Source organism: Epinephelus fuscoguttatus, linkage group LG24 (genome assembly GCF_011397635.1).
Source record: "Epinephelus fuscoguttatus linkage group LG24, E.fuscoguttatus.final_Chr_v1".
Classification (NCBI taxonomy): domain Eukaryota; kingdom Metazoa; phylum Chordata; class Actinopteri; order Perciformes; family Serranidae; genus Epinephelus; species Epinephelus fuscoguttatus.
In genome coordinates, this window is record NC_064775.1 from 11,369,178 (window position 1) to 11,386,568 (window position 17,391).

Sequence of the window (17,391 nt, forward strand, 5' to 3'; positions counted from 1 at the left end):
GGTGTTTTAGTACCGCGGTCTACCACTGGTACCAGTATACCCTGCAACACTACTCTAGATAGTTCAGTATTACATTCTTTGCAAACCGCTTTTCTTCTATCACTCTCCAACACTTTGAAATATCGCCACACTGCCGACATTTTACTCTGTTTGCGTTATCAAAACACACCTCTATTATTCGGCCTTGCTTTTCACTTATTGCCCCAAATACCGAATGTGTGTTTTTTTGCAATATTCGGCTGAATATATTCGGTGCATCCCTATTTCTTTTTGCTGTTTGTCAATCATGTGACAGCGACAGAAAGCCTTTAATTTGTCAGAGCAGTAATCTCACAAACTCCATGTTATAGCACGGCTTTGTTCACTGGACGGATATGGATTACAGACTCAGAGTCTACAGTCAACACATCAAAGGCCCTGTTTATTCCTGGTATTAAGGTGCATCTTGAGTGATCTGATCACAAGTGGGTTGCGCTAAGCAACCAAGAAGGCACATTATGATCCAATCACTCAAACCACTCACCGAGGTGGTGTTGTACATACTTGGCCACATATGTTTTGTAGTGCAAACACCAGTGCGTCTTGATGTATCCCCGACAGGACTACATCATCAGTGCCGGACCTGGTGGTTGTTTTGGTGACAGTGTGCTAATGCTATATAAGCTGTCCATTTTAGGACGACTTGGACAAAGTGTTGCATGACCATCCATCATTGTGCCTTATGAAAGGAGATGTGCTGAATTCTGCTAACATTGATATCTCCAGCACAACTGCTAACGTGATTAGCAAGCATGCTAGTGAGCAGCTAGCGAGAATTTAGGTGTAATAACCTTCCAGCCTAAGTGGCGTAGGCAGTGACGAAATATGAACAGAAGTGGTCAGCTGTAGACGCATATTAGACACAGGTGTCTTGGCTGTTCACTTGTGATTGGATCACTGAGACACATGATAATACCAGGTGTAAACAAGTGTAGTGTGTGTTAGCATGCTAACTTCTCCTTAGCTTTACCACGAACTACAGCTAAAGCTGATGGGAATGTCATTAGTTTTGCAGGTATATATTTATTCTCTAGAATGATGTTCATGTGTAAATAGTAATGTAATGAGGTCACAAATGCACAAATTATAATGTGATGTAATCTAGCAGATATCATGACAATCCATCTGATAGGTTTTGAGACGTTTCACTCAAGGACAACCACAAATAGGAAAAGTCAGGGGATCACCAAAGTCTATAGAGTCCTGTCTTTACTGTGGTTAAAAGTCTTAAAATACAAGCAACGTACAGTAGATTAATAAAGACTTATTTAAGACCTATTGCACATGGTATGTGGGCTAAAACCATTCAGATATAAAAAGAAAAATTGTAGCAGACCTAATATTACTATTTTTTACTATCTTAATTTAAACTCTGCCTGGCTCAGTTAAACCAGTAGCAAAGGGAACAGTTTTCAGCACAACATGCACAATTAACCCCGTCTCAGTGCTGTTGAAACAGGTGAGTCATACATTTAAAGATGTAATCAGCAGTTCTCAGTCTCCCCTGCTCAACAAAGTCCTCCATCATAACTGCCACAGAGCTCATTACGTTATTTGAAACCCCTCCACGGGGGTTCTTGAATGGTCAATCATCTGCAGTTGTCACTCTGATTTTGTGTTTTTCACAACTTTTCATTTTGAAAATCTAATCTCAAACTGGACCTGTTGGATGTCGGTGTACAGAACAAGGGACAGAATCCTGAATGCTCACAGTTTAAACATACCCCCAAAGCAGCTGACGCTGGAAAAAAACTGTTACTGACCTTTCATTCAGGTACGGCTATCGAAAAGAGTTGCTGCTCCACAGTAGGTGGAAAAATTGTGCCTAGACTCGGCTGTTTTCTCCCCCCCCCCATGATATGATAAGTTATCTTTACCAAGCACACTGTAGTGTATTTCAGACAATGAAAGGAGCTGTCAGTTTGAAGTCCTCTTACAACCATATGCATACATACTCTAATTAGATAAGCACTGTTTCCACCTTAAAGACAATAAAATGAGCTTTAGAGAGTTTGGAAAATCACAAAACTTTTCAAATCAGAATGATTTGGATGAGGTAAACTGTAGTCTGGGAAGCCCTGAAATGCAACCCCTTTAATATATACAAACATATACATATATTTTTATACTACCCTAGCTATATCCCCATCTTTCCATAATGTGGGATGACCATAACACTTGCAGGAGCTGTCAAATTACATGGAAATCAGTGCTAACAGATAGACTAACAAGCCTGAGTGCAAGCTAATTAGCCGGAGAGTATTTCTGATGCCAATACGTACACCAGTACCAATAAGTATCGGATATGTTTCCAATGCTGCTGGATCCTGTATCTGCAAGTATGCTAGTCTAAGCATCGATCCGATACCACATAATTACTAAGAAACTTAAAATAAATGAGCAGTTTTTCTCAGAAATCAGTTCCTCTCTGCCACCTACACAAGTTGCACTGTGCAGCCGCTGGTTTTTCTACTGTTTTAGAGTGGCAGTGGCATAGATTTCCAGTAACAGGTTAACTTTAGCCATTAGCAAAAATGTTGGCAGTATTGGTGGTATTTTACACTGAGAAGTCCCACCTGTGAAAAGGAAACACATACGATATGTTTTAATGCAATAGTATTGGATCGGTACTTGGTTTTGACAGATTTGTAGTGTCAGAAATTGGAATTGGTATCACTATGACATTTGTTTTAAATGGCTAACAGTACAAAATGTGGGCTTGTTTAAAAAGGGGGATCTTATATCACTTTTCATATTATGGAAAAAATGCACAATAGCTGCTGTGTCATTAATGTAGATATTTTCTTACACAACATACAAGGAGAACTCATTCAATCTGACTGCAATTACCTTGCTAACACTTTACTTGACGGTATCTACATAAGGGTGGCATGACACTGTCATACCACGGTCATGCACCTGTCATGAACATTATGTACATGTCATAAACGTTTATGACTGCTGTCATTAAGTGTCATTTGGTTTTTGTAATGACAAGTTGACATTGTTTGGGTTGTCTTGATTATGACAACTTGACATTAATCAAAGTGACATTACCAGAAGTTGTCTTTGTCATGACAAGTTGACATTAAATTTGTTTGGGATGTCCTTGTAATGACAAGTTGACATTAATCAAAATGACATTACCAGAAGTTGTCTTTGTCATGACAAGTTGACATTAAATTTGTTTGGGATGTCCTTGTAATGACAACTTGACATTAATCAAAATGACATTACCAGAAGTTGTCTTTGTCATGACAAGTTGACATTAAATTTGTTTGGGATGTCCTTGTAATGACAAGTTGACATTAATCAAAATGACATTACCAGAAGATGTCTTTGTTGTGACAAGTTGTCATTGACAAGAAATGCACCTCTTTTTGTGTTTATTACAAGTTGACATAATGATTATTTTTGTTATGACAGAAACATCTTCTGGTAATGTAATGTCATGTCTAGGTATCATAATAAGGACATCCCAGACAAATTTAATGTCAACTTGTCATGACAAAGACAACTTCTGGTAATGTCACATTAATTAATGTCAAATTGTCATAATCAAGACAACCCAGGCAATGTCAACTTGTAATTGCAAAACCAAATGACACTTAATGACAGCAGTCATAAATGTTCATGACAGGTTCATGACCGTGTCATGTCATAGTTACGACAGTGTCATGTCACCCTTACTTTAGATACCTTCAAGTAAAGTGTTACCAATACCTCTTATCTCTACTCACATGATATGTTTTCACTGGCAGATAACCTCTCATAAAGCTGGATTTGTTTACAGCAATATGGCAGCAGTGGACATCCCTCATCTTATTTGCTTGCAGGATAGACGGGAAGAATATTAGAGCCAAAGCAACAGAAGAGTGTAGTTTATATCATTGTGGAAGAACATGTTGCATCAGGGGGCTTTTAAAGTCATGAAATATGACTAACATTTCATAGCTATGAAGATACAGTGGTAACATAATGGTAATACTGTTTGCACTAAAGATAATTGTACAAACACACCAAGAGAAATATGATGGCAATAATGTTTGCCATCTATATTAGTTTGTGAAAAAACACCTCTTGCATGATGGTGATTGGTCTTCTTGGTTATAGACTGCTATCCTCTAAATGACACTATTTACATAATTAGTCTGGTTTCCACTACAGGGCACAACGAGGCTGGCTCATTATTGCTGTCACTCATTTTTCGATGTAAAATTGCTTCAACTTGTCAAATGAGCCCAGCTTCTTTTTTTACACTGTTATTAATATATTAGCTTTCATAGAAATTATTGCATGCTGTTTTTGCGGCTGTGTTAAACTGCCTCACCCAGTGAGGCTCTGCATGTGAAAATCTGATGATCTCACACTACAGAAATGACCTTTTCATATTAAAAAAGTTGAGCCATTTTGTTTTTCCTTAAAGCAGCTTTACCTTTCCCTTCCTACGATCTCACTACCTTGCATTAGAGGCTGCTCAATTTTTCCATTAAAATATAATTAGATTCAAGAGCATCCTTGAGACCAATTGACTTCAAACAGGTGAAATTATTCCACGGAAATTAAGATTTTAAGACCAGATTAAGTTACATGGGAGAGTGGATATTTGTTCACCGTGGGTGCACTACAGCAGATCCCAAGCAAACAAGTTCACAATAATTGCTCAGTTGGTCTGCAGTCCACTGAATTGCCAATAAAAAAACACACTGTATAAAATTGTATAAATCAGGGTTATGCATAGACTGTTTATAAAATAATGAATGTAGCCACCCTGACGTCACCCATTAGTTTTGAAGCCTTGAGTCTGGCACCAGCTTGTATTTTTTGGAGGCAGAAGTGACCATATTTGGACAAGAGGGTGGAGTTGAGGAGTAGTGAGGGATGGATATGACTCTGTTGTTACTTTGAGTGGTCTGCCCTTAATTGTGCATAACTTGAAGCCTTAATTAAACTTAAACAGGTGAGATATATAACAATTCAAACCCCTGTACAGCTGTCATGTATGGGTAAATTAGCTATAGTGACTAAAACTGTCTTTTGTACCAGGCTGTAAACATGGGCATTTTAACATGGGGGTCTATGGGGATTGACTCGCTCTTGGAGCCAGCCTCAAGTGGCCATTGGAGGAAATGCAGTTTTTGTTTTTAGACCCAGACCTTGCCACTGGACTTTGAAGTCAATTTGACATAGTGGCCAAACCTTTTAGCTGTAATTTCTGGGTCTGTGATGCCATTGGGCCCAAAAAGACTTTTTTAAAGTTGTTATTTAAAAAATGATAGACAGAATCGCACATACAAATATCAGAGGAGGACTGGACAGAGATATGTGAGACACAGGCAACTACTGCAAACTCAAGGTCCCTCAGGGAGTTTGGTTGGCAAAACCTTGTGCGATTCTTTATCACCTCCAGACAAATAGCACTGTGGATAGGCCCACAGAGACAGGGCTTTTGTTGGATACAATGTGAACCTCACTGGCCAATCATTATCATGTTTTCAGGGCCCAAAAATACCACCATATTGGCAAGAGATTGCAGCTGAGATTCTCAAGATTATTGGGATGGATTTAGTCTATTCATTTGTCTTGTTATACTTAGGAAAAATACCTGAAACCGCCCCAAACAAAGATAAGTATTTATTAAAGATACTTTTGGCAAGTAGCAGGAAAGCCATAACTCACAAATGGTTGCAAGTTGATCTCCCAACATTTGCCCAATGGCTGGGGATTATAAACGAAATATACTGTATGGAAAGACTTACTTTTATTTTAAGACTTGAGGTGGAAAAATGTACAAAATAGTGGGAGAAATAGATTGTCTACCAACGCCATTGAAAAAGTGTGACACCATTATTAAATTACAAGATTATTCTTATTTAGTTCTGATTCAGAAAGGTTGTGGACTTGACCTGTCATGGTTAAGACACACCCAATAGCTTTGTTATTTAATGAATTTATCAAAAAGTAGAAAGCGTACCAGTACTTGAGCAGCATTGGAATATAGCTAGCTTCTTTTATGCCTGACTAAATCATAGTTTTGTAGAAATCTGACGGAGTTGACAATAAGCCATGGTACATCTTTAAATGGCCAACATTTTCACACCAAAAAAAACAAAAAAACATTTAAAACAAAGATGATAATAGCAGTACATTTTACACTGATGTTATTTGTATGTACTGTTAGTGTTAGATTTTGAAGGCTTTTAAATTGTTTGACGTTCTGAATTCTTTTCTGGGACAAAGCTGTTTTCTTGTTCAGGGCAAGTTTAAAAGATAAATGAAAGCAGATCAAAATATGTCAGCAGAATATATCATCGATATTAAAAAGACAAATAAATCTGATTGACAAAGAGCTGTGACACTGCTGACATATTAATGACATTCAAGTCCAGAAGAGCTGCATTATTAAACCATTTTATTCCTGTTCAGGTTAGAGGAGGGCAACACCAGATGTCAGCCACTTGGACGGCAAAGTCTCTAGTGCGCCTGCTCTATCGACCCAATGATAGTGAAGATCTGGGTCAATTTACACCCAGGAAGTCAAACTATTTGGCCTCATGTACCACTGAGCAACTTTCATAGGAAACAACAGGGCTCTGCCTCCAATGCTGTATCCAGTTCTCTTTATACAACATGGGTGTGAATCATGCACACAATAAAAGCCATACATTGCTGCATTAATCTTTCCTGCGTTCTTCCCCTTCAATTTTTATCTCTTTCCTTTACACTTCTAACCCACTCTCTGTGTGGTTTCCAGATGGCTACCCACGAGATGAGATTGTGTACAAGTGGAACCGCAACTCAGTGGAGACTTCAGACCAAAAATACTGGAGGCTTTACCAGTTTGATTTCATGGGGCTCCGAAACACCACAGATGTGCTCAAGACGACAGCAGGTAAGAAAGACGTCAACAAAAGGTTGAGAAAAGGTCAATAACTCTGGCACAGGAGTCACAAAACAGTTTTATTTCATTGCATTATAACTGATGATGATTTAAAACTTTATTAATCCATGCTAGGAAGCTCTTTGTTCACGTCAACCCTACTTTTCATGGAGATCAAAGGTCAGTTTCAGCTGTAGAGTAGCAGCTGGAACTGGATTGCTGTTCAGCTGCCTTCAAAATAAACCTCTGGAGCCGTTTGACTACCTCGGTGCCCCGAGGTGTGCACAGGTTAACATTAGCACCGTGCCCATAAATGTAATCATATAACTACAAGCTCAAAGCTCATAAGTATTCCCCTCGGGTGGAAGGGCAAATAGGTTTCTCCACTGACATTAATCACCAAGATTAAAGATTAAAAAGGAAGTTTAATTATTCACTCCTTTTCCTTCTCTCTTCCAAAGCTTTCAGTGCACTTATTAGGCCTTGTTTTCTTTCATGATTTAATTTAAGTTTGTTTGGGAGGCAGAGAGAAATATTGTTGCTCCAACAGGTGCCCGTAATTATACCCGCAACTGGCATGGGATGGACAACTTCCTAATCCATTTTCAGTGCTTCCACGTGGCAGATTTATAAGTCAAGCATTATAAATGAGAGAGATAGAGAAAGAGTGTGATGCAGAGATTGTTAACCCCTCTTAACCTTGTTTATGAGTTGCATATATTGCTCCTAGTTTGTGCCATATGGTCTTTTGTCTCCGGTGCTCGCGTCTGCATAATGTGACCTAATTCAGCTTTCTAAGAGCTGAACCTCTGTTCATGAATATTCGAGGAACAGGAGTACTCGGCGTGATTAGGAGAGAGATAACAAGAAGTGGCATCAAATTATTAAGGAGCTCAGTGGAAATTAGTTGTACAGCTTCATTTTGCAAAAGCGTGGTAGAGTTTGTGGCGGTACTCAAACATGACATAGCTAAATCAAATGTATCCTTTTTAACTGAAGACATTAACAAATGTCTGTTTAAGTATATCGCCCATTGGGAACACTCATCAAGCATCCTGTTTGTATCTGATGAGAAACTCTTTCTTTGTGTTTCTGATCACACAAAAAGAAGGTGACTGATGAGCATCCCGAGACACATTGATGGCCTTAAAAATTATATGTTTTCCCAGACTCCCGCTGCATCGTCAAAACACAGCCAAACTAATTTTCTGCTGAGATGCTCCAAAGCAATGGCAAACCTACACATCTACCTCATGCTGTTCAAGAAAATTAGCCGTTTTCTCATTTATTACCTCGTTTCTTTTTCCTGTTTCACTTGCCGGAGCTCCTTCTCCGCACGCATGATGATTAGATCCCCGGCTAAAAATACCTATCATTAATTTACATCATGACAAACTTCGAAAGTGCTGCGTTTCACCCCCCCCCCCCCTCTCTCTCTCTCTCTCCTAACTCTCCAGCTTTATCCTTCATCCCTCATAAACACATGAGGTATGGGGCTGTTTTAATGAGGACAGAGTGGACAGATCCCCGGCCACAGCGCCACTGGGGACCTCCGCTGCAAATCCACCATCGTTATCAATTCAGCAGCGTCCTCTTCAAAAGGCCCCAATGCGGAATCCCAAACACTTCAGTGCTTTGTTCTACTATCCCATGGCAAATTCCCCAAAAGATCCCATTATGCCCTTTCCTGCGGTTACATTGCTGAAATGCTGATGTTCTTCCTTTTTCTTTCTTTACATGTCCACCGTGGAAATTCTTCAAATGCCTTTAGTAAAGAATCTTTTGTGAAACTGCTGAGAATCCTGCGGCATGATCTCTGATTGCGTCATGGATCACAATACTGATATTCCATTTGATATTTCTTTTCTGCTTGATGTGATTGATCCGTCCTACATCCTTTGACTGTGCTCACTAGTCTGATCACAAAGAAAATCACAGGTGGATGAGACGTGTCCAAGGATATAGACATTTAAAAAGAAAGGTGACCAATCATAGTTAAGTAACTGGGGCACGGCACAGCAGGCTTGTCTGGCTTTGGATTTCTTTGTATGTTGAAGTAGTGCGCATGGGGCTGCGGTTAGACAAACAATCAGCATTTATAGAGTTTGAAGGGCCACATCCTTTTTTCCCCCTTTTTTTTAAGCCTTTCCAAAAACAACCAAAAACAGGCATAGTGGGCTGACTAACGCATCAACAGTTCTGGGATGCTATCAGAGTTTTAGATAATGTCAGTGGCCGTTGTGTCCTGCAAGATTCTGTTACTGTAGTGCCTATTTCTCTCCAAAAATGTTCTCTTGAAACATATATTAGTGTCTTGTTTAGCTGTAATAGCAAGAGTTTGTGAACGGGAAGTGTGTGCCATACTGTTCCCTGCATTCTGAAAACGGAGGCTAACAAAAACTGAGATCAAACGGTAAAATTAAGCGGCGCTTAATTAATTTTTTGCATATTTCTCACCTCAGATGTTTTCAGAAACATATTTTAGCTGACCATTTAACTGTATTACAAGATTGTTTGTTACCAAATGGCTGCCATTGTGTAAATGGATGAGCTCTCATGACTTCACCCACCAGCGAGAGCATTTATTGGTTGGGTGCGGTGTTGTGCGTTCTGGTAGTTGTAGGTTTTCTACCTCTTGAGCAAAAGCGAATGCCACAGTCCTTTTTCTCTGTGTTTTCTGGTGATGTTGCACCAACATCAAAAGTATTTATATCTTTATATTGCATAAACAGCCCAGTTTATAATAGGACTATCTTTCCTGTGGTGCAGTCAGTGTTACTTGAGATAGCATTACATTTTTCCTTAACATACAGTACAGGCCAAAAGTTTGGACACACCTTCTCATTCAATACGTTTTCTTTATTTTCATGACTATTTACATTGTAGATTCTCACTGAAGGCATCAAAACTATGAATGAACACATGTGGAGTTATGTACTTAACAAAAAAAGGTCAAATAACTGAAAACATGTTTTATATTCTAGTTTCTTCAAAATAGCCACCCTTTGCTCTGATTACTGCTTTGCACACTCTTGGCATTCTCTCCATGAGCTTCAAGAGGTAGTCACCTGAAATGGTTTTCCAACAGTCTTGAAGGAGTTCCCAGAGGTGTTCAGCACTTGTTGGCCCCTTTGCCTTCACTCTGCGGTCCAGCTCACCCCAAACCATCTCGACTGGGTTCAGGTCCGGTGACTGTGGAGGCCAGGTCATCTGCCGCAGCACTCCATCACTCTCCTTCTTGGTCAAATAGCCCTTACACAGCCTGGAGGTGTGTTTGGAGTCATTGTCCTGTTGAAAAATAAATGATCGTCCAACTAAACGCAAACCGGATGGGATGGCATGTCGCTGCAGGATGCTGTGGTAGCCATGCTGGTTCAGTGTGCCTTCAATTTTGAATAAATCCCCAACAGTGTCACCAGCAAAACACCCCCACACCATCACACCTCCTCCTCCATGCTTCACAGTGGGAACCAGGCATGTGGAATCCATCCGTCACCTTTTCTGCGTCTCACAAAGACACGGCGGTTGGAACCAAAGATCTCAAATTTGGACTCATCAGACCAAAGCACAGATTTCCACTGGTCTAATGTCCATTCCTTGTGTTTCTTGGCCCAAACAAATCTCTTCTGCTTGTTGCCTTTCCTTAGCAGTGGTTTCCTAGCAGCTATTTGACCATGAAGGCCTGATTTGCGCAGTCTCCTCTTAACAGTTGTTCTAGAGATGGGTCTGCTGCTAGAACTCTGTGTGGCATTCATCTGGTCTCTGATCTGAGCTGCTGTTAACTTGCGATTTCTGAGGCTGGTGACTCGGATGAACTTATCCTCAGAAGCAGAGGTGACTCTTGGTCTTCCTTTCCTGGTCGGTCCTCATGTGTGCCAGTTTAGTTGTAGCGCTTGATGGTTTTATGCGACTCCACTTGGGGACACATTTAAAGTTTTGCAATTTTCGGACTGACTGACCTTCATTTCTTAAAGTAATGATGGCCACTCGTTTTCTTTAGTTAGCTGATTGGTTCTTGCCATAATATGAATTTTAACAGTTGTCCAATAGGGCTGTCGGCTGTGTATTAACCTGACTTCTGCACAACACAACTGATGGTCCCAACCCCATTGATAAAGCAAGAAATTCCACTAATTAACCCTGATAAGGCACACCTGTGAAGTGGAAACCATTTCAGGTGACTACCTCTTGAAGCTCATGGAGAGAATGCTAAGAGTGTGCAAAGCAGTAATCAGAGCAAAGGGTGGCTATTTTGAAGAAACTAGAATATAAAACATGTTTTCAGTTATTTCACCTTTTTTTGTTAAGTACATAACTCCACATGTGTTCATTCATAGTTTTGATGCCTTCAGTGAGAATCTACAATGTAAATAGTCATGAAAATAAAGAAAACGCATTGAATGAAAAGGTGTGTCCAAACTTTTGGCCTGTACTGTACTTGAAAGACTACTGTAGGACTAACTAGCTCTACACTGCAGTACAAGAACTTGCCTTTTCATGTCTTCTCCATAGATTAGCAGCTGCTGAAGATGCTGGCATGATACCATGTTTGTAGTCACAATGTACATATTTAGAGCCTTTTCAGGGTTCAATGCTAAGGTTTTTTTTCCACTTGCCCGGTCGGGCAAGTTGGTCAGAGATCTACTTGCCTGAAGTCAGTTTTTACTTGCCCTATAAAAAATGTTTAATTTAAGCGGCTATCAATTAACAAAGACTGCAGTTATTTTCATGTTATGTAATCTTTATTCACACTGTATTTATTAATTAAAACAACATATGTCATGTATTGTAGCTTAATTCCTACACAAAAATGACAGTGTCAGGGCTTAAAGTGAAAAATGTGTCAGTCATTCTCCGTCTGTAATTTTGCACCCATGCCCACCTCTATTTATTTTTCACCCCTCTCTCCAGTTCTGCTGTATTAACACCGGGTTTAATATATTTTGCTTCCATCTCTCTGCCCTGCTCTACTCTACTTCAACGCTACTTAGCTCTCTCTCTACTCTACCAGTAGACTACCACATCCACCTGTTGCACAAAACGCACACAGCAGTGTTTCCCCTAGGATGGAGTTGTAGCAGCGGAGGTGAAGCACACGCATGAAAAATAATTTTCACATGCGTGAAACTTTTTTGTATGCTTGCAAAGCACAGCCTGCTGGGATGTTTCTATGTATCTACTGGCACCAGAAGGGCTCCTTAGGACTAAGTACATAAGTACATACAGTACATGTGTGCACAGTATGAGCAGGTGAAATGTCTGTCTAGCTTACATATGAGGTGTCACAAGATTTAGGAACATACAATTGTATTGAATATAATAAAAGTAAAAAGTCACTTGACATGCTGCTGTTTTTTGCTATGACCTATTTAAGTGCTGGAAGTTGTTATTTACGTGACCACGCCTGAACGCAACACAAGCTCAGCACCAAGAGTGCAGCGCTGCTGTGCGAGCAACTGTTTGTCTGTGCGTTTGTTGCTGGTTATTTACACAGTGTCCATAATAATAACTTTGTCAGCTGACAAACCGCACCGGGCTTGGGGTCAGGTTTGGTCAGGAAAATGCGGCCGAGCCGCTCTAGCGTGCTCACCTGTGTGTGTGGCAGAACTCCGCCGTGCGCGATACAGAGAGAGGAGGAGAATTGTTAACGCGTGACCATGTAGAGACAGAAATGACACGATGACATAACACCATAAATAGTATGTTGTTATGTTATTATATGAAGCATTCGTCGCGCAAAATAATATCAATGGGGGCTGTGGGCAGGACATTGTTACACAGCTGTGCCTGTGACTTCAGGCAGAGAGACCGCTGTGTCAGAGCAGAAGAGCACGTTTTAAAATACATTTATTTTATCAATTAGTTATTAACTTTTACTATTTTTGGCAACTTGCCCGATGGGCAAGTGAGTTGTTAGTTTACATGCCCGACCTTGAGTTTTACTTGCCCCGGGCAATCCTTATTGTTGAGCTCTGCTTTTACTTAAAATGAGTAGCTGTAAGCATAACACAAAGCTTAAGAAGCTACAGTTGATACAATAATTTGAAAAGTTACTAGAGTAACTAGTTGGGTATAGCCGATGAAATAATTGGGAACCGCTTAATTATCTACATTACAGCTATTATAATCATTGAAAATATTTGTTTAATTAGCTAGCTAGGTACAGCTGATAAAATAATTGGAAGCGTATAGTTGTTTTCGCCACAAAATCAACGGTCCCTAGCTAAAAATGAAGAATCTGCATCTAACTTTGAAACCATTGAATTATTGTTTTGTACCTACCAGTACCATTGTACCATTGTTTCAAAAAATAGGCCAAGAATGTTGTGTGGTAAATCTCCTGCTGTTACCATTGTAAATTGCATGTGCCTTGCAAGAAAAAAAAAAAAAAAACTTGACAGGTGTAGCAAGAGTAAAAATGTGGGGGGCAGGGCTTAGCGAATAGACTTTATTGAGTTGTGCAGGGATGCCCTTTTTATGTTGGCTAACCCAAAAGTTAGCATTGCTCTGGTTCCCTTAACAAAGGTCAATGGATTTTTTCCCATTGGATTTTGAATTATAGCAAAAAATACTCTGTGGCAAACAAAAGTTTATGATACCTTAACATTTTGCTCATCAAGATAAAATTTACACCACTTTTATGATTTGTGAAGCGTGGATGTTATCTCCAGAAGTAAAATGCTAACGTTAGGCTAAAAACAAACTGGAATGCAGGAGCATTACTTACCATCACAACCAAGCTGTAAGGCTGTGTTCAGCTCATTTTGGCTCTCATTGTTACTAATTGCTTTTTTAAAGACATATAAAATCTTCAAAATTTACATGTGGGGCATTTACTGACATATTTTATGTCATAGAACAAAACCTAAACATCTCTTAAGCTTGTGTTAACCGCAGACCCTGCGTCAGGCATCTAGCGAAATACCAATTTAAAAAAAAAGACCCACTGACTTTGAGACGAGGGAACCGCAAGTGCAAAAATGTGAATCATTTCAGGGTTTTAGGACTCATTACTGTACCACTCTGTTTCCTCAGAGTGTAACAGATCAAAAACCATACCACAGTGATGAATTAGGTTACAGTAATTATAGATACAAAATTCTGGAGACATTACCAAAGTTAGTGTAGGAAAATAAATGCACTCATACATGTTGTTTTCTTGGCATCACTGCCGTCATGTGTCAGTGTAGCAAAGACAGAGGCTGTCACAATAAGAACATCTCAGCTCAGTTGTCTCGAGCTCATTAATGAAAACAGTTTTCGGAAGAATTTCCCTCGCAGCTTCCAAACAGACAGTAGCCCCGACCGTATGGCATGACAGAGTCTGTCGACGAGTGTAGAGCAGGCAACTCAGGCTAATAAGTATTCTGCAGGAGTGTGTAAACAGAGGGGTTGTTACTGTCCTAACAGAATGTAAACAGAGGGGTTGTTTGCTACGGCACACAGTTGGAGCACAGAAGTCACCACACTGCTCGTGTATGCACACGGCTATAGTTAGTCCATCTGGGAACGAACGTTTTTGCAGCCTCAATATAATTATTAATGCAAGCTAAACAGTATTATCCTGCAACATATGCAAGAACAACTTATCTTCTGGCACTGAACTGTCAAATTAGACGTTGTGTGAACCGTCTGTCTTGGTCTGCTTCTACAACTGTGCAGTGTTGTACTGAGAGGGAGGAAAAGGAGAATAATTCAAGCTGCAATGAATTGTTTTATTTACCCCAGTATCCTATTCATTTATTTATTTATTTATTATCTAACCAGCATTATGAACTCTAATCCTCACCCTTTTTGGATTGCCTTAAAAGAACACACACTCCATCTCAAACATAAATGGGAACACAACATAAAACTAGACGGTTTTATTTTGGTGAAACGGCAAAATACTCCAATTTTATGTTGTGCCGACTGTGTTGTGATTAAGAATTCCTTTGTTGTAACATTAACCAGGTAATTTGTAGTCGTCTTTGTGATGTACAGTCAACTAATTCTTTTTAGTACAAGATCTGATTACATGCATCCTTCCTTAATGGGCTATAAAATTCCCTTTCTTAATAGCACTTTTGTATCGGCAACCATGGGATTTACAGAATCGATTCTATATGAATAAAAGGTAATTAAATGTGCCTTACTTATTAATCTTCATTTTCCACTTAAACACATTTTCATTACCCAATTTGCTTTAGCAGTAATTCTTCAAAACGAGCCCATAGACATGTTGTTGCCACTGGACAAAAACATGAAAAGAACCTCTCAAAATATGCTAATTTTAGTGCAGATTTTGTGATCATCATCAACACAAAGACTGTTGATTAGCACCTTCACTTGCACACAAGTGTCTGTTAACATTCTCATCCAGGTTTTGATCATGTTCAAGAGCTGTACTGAGGTGCTGTTATCATTAGTGTTAGGTTTCCGCTCATTGTGCCTTCATTATACACACTTACAACAGACCTGCAGTTACACTAGACAACTTTTAGCTCAGTATTAAGATAACATAATGTGCCTCACAGCTTTCCTTGGTGCCTTAGTGTCATACAGAGACAGAGCACAATCATGTCCCACCCATACTGGAGGGGAAACAATTCATCACTCGCCACTGACTGTCTTACATGAAGGTGCCTTTTTGTTACTTCCTCTAAAAGCTGACGTGTGGTAGGATGCACTACCAACAAGGTAAAGAACCCAAAACTACGCTATGCGTGCTTCAAAATTTTTTTCTAATTTGTCCAGACTATAGAGGTTAAAGGTAGCGAAGCTATGTCGGAGATATGGGATAGCATCACTTAACCAAGGAAAACCAAACTTATTAGAAATATGACACTTGAGCACAGCAACAGAGCTACCTAAAATAACAAAAACAATCTTTGAGGAAAATGTATTTGATGCACATTGTTTGTTGGCCAATGACCTGTACTGCAGCCAGCCACCAGGGGGCTGTCAAGATGTTTTGGTTTCACTTTTAGGGAGCTGTTATGTCGTCCATCTTACATACGGTATATGGGTTAAATTATTATCTTACATGGTGATTCAATCAAATAATTGTATATTAAAATCATTCACTTTTGGCCTTGAAGTGGAAACATTTCTCCTAGATGAGCACTCTTCGGAAAATGGACACTGAGATAGACTCACAATATTGAGGTTGTCAATTTAATTCCTTTCTGGTGGACATGCTGAAATCTAATGTTTTCAGCTAGCTAAAGGCATGTTGTCAGTGTTTCAGCCTGTGGTTGCATTTTGTGATTGCTGTCCCCTCCAGTGAGCGAGGTTTTCAGAGGATGAAGTGTCGTGCTCTGTCTCTACAGTCAGTGGTGGGATGTAACTGAGTACATTAACTTAACTCCAGTGCTGAAGGGAAGTCCAATTTTGATGTACTGGTGTATTTCCGTTGTATGATACTTAATACTTATACTCCACGACAGTTTAGATGCCAGTATTGTACTTTTTACTTCACTACATTTATTTGACAACCTTAGTTACCTGTCACATTGCAGAGTGAGCTTATCAATACAAAGTATAAATTAAGTCATTGATTATGTTATGTTGTATTATTAAGGATCAAGCCACCCGGCTGTGTATGAAGCATAGACTGTATAAATAATAGATGTAGCTACTGTGCCCTCACCCATTGGTTCAATTTTGAAGCCTCTAGGTCGGCATTCAACCCGTCGCCATCTTGGTTTTTTTGGAACCAGAAGTGATCATCATCGGTTGAGAGGCTGGAAATGGGGATTAGTGAGAGGTGGATTTGACAGAGAAGCCAAGGACAACTTTGGGCCTTGATAAAACGTAAAAGGACGAGTTATATAAAAATTTACCTCCATGCACTTGTCATGAATGAATACATCAGCTATAGAAACCAGAATCATTTTATGTACCAGGCTGTAAACTTGTTTATTTCTGCTATGAAGTCTTCGGGGATTGATCTGTTTTGGAACCAGCTTCATGTGGCTATTCAGTGAAGTGCAGTATTTGGCACATGGTGTAAAGTAGTTGAAATTAGCTCCACCTTCATTAGCTGCAACATCAATGATGTTACATTAGTGATGTTTGCACATCAGTGTCTCACTAATCATAATCCAGTGCTAAGAGATTTTTGCATGACTTGAACAGTATTTTTACACAGTGGTATTGCTTTCTGAGTACTCCTTTTATCCCTGTTTGTAGTATTTGAGAAAAGTGTGGACCTTTTGTGTAAGTAAGGTTTGGACATTATTTAGATAGACTCTCTTGAACTTGAACCAACAGCATCACTGTTTATTCATTCACTGGTTCATCTACAAAACGTCTCTGAAACCCAAATTGGGGCCCTTTTGTTACTGTTGTCATTCCTGGAACAAACAGCAAGGTTTATAGTTGATCACCGCTGTCAAAAGCTGCCTGGATTAGTCCCAGTCTGGATCCTGTAGATCCGCTTTGGAAATCATTATTTCTCAATATATCCTTTGTTTAACTAATGCTAGATG

General features: G+C 39.5%; 1 protein-coding gene across 1 annotated transcript in view; it reads left to right on the forward strand.

Moving 5' to 3' along the window:
• The window catches only part of LOC125885047 (gamma-aminobutyric acid receptor subunit gamma-3-like), a 144,580-nt gene that overhangs the window by 90,567 nt on the left and 36,622 nt on the right, over positions 1 to 17,391 (forward strand). Inside the window, exon 7 of the mRNA XM_049570415.1 lies at positions 6,794 to 6,931. Coding sequence (XP_049426372.1) covers positions 6,794 to 6,931 — 138 coding nt within the window. The remainder of the gene's footprint in view (positions 1 to 6,793; positions 6,932 to 17,391) is intronic.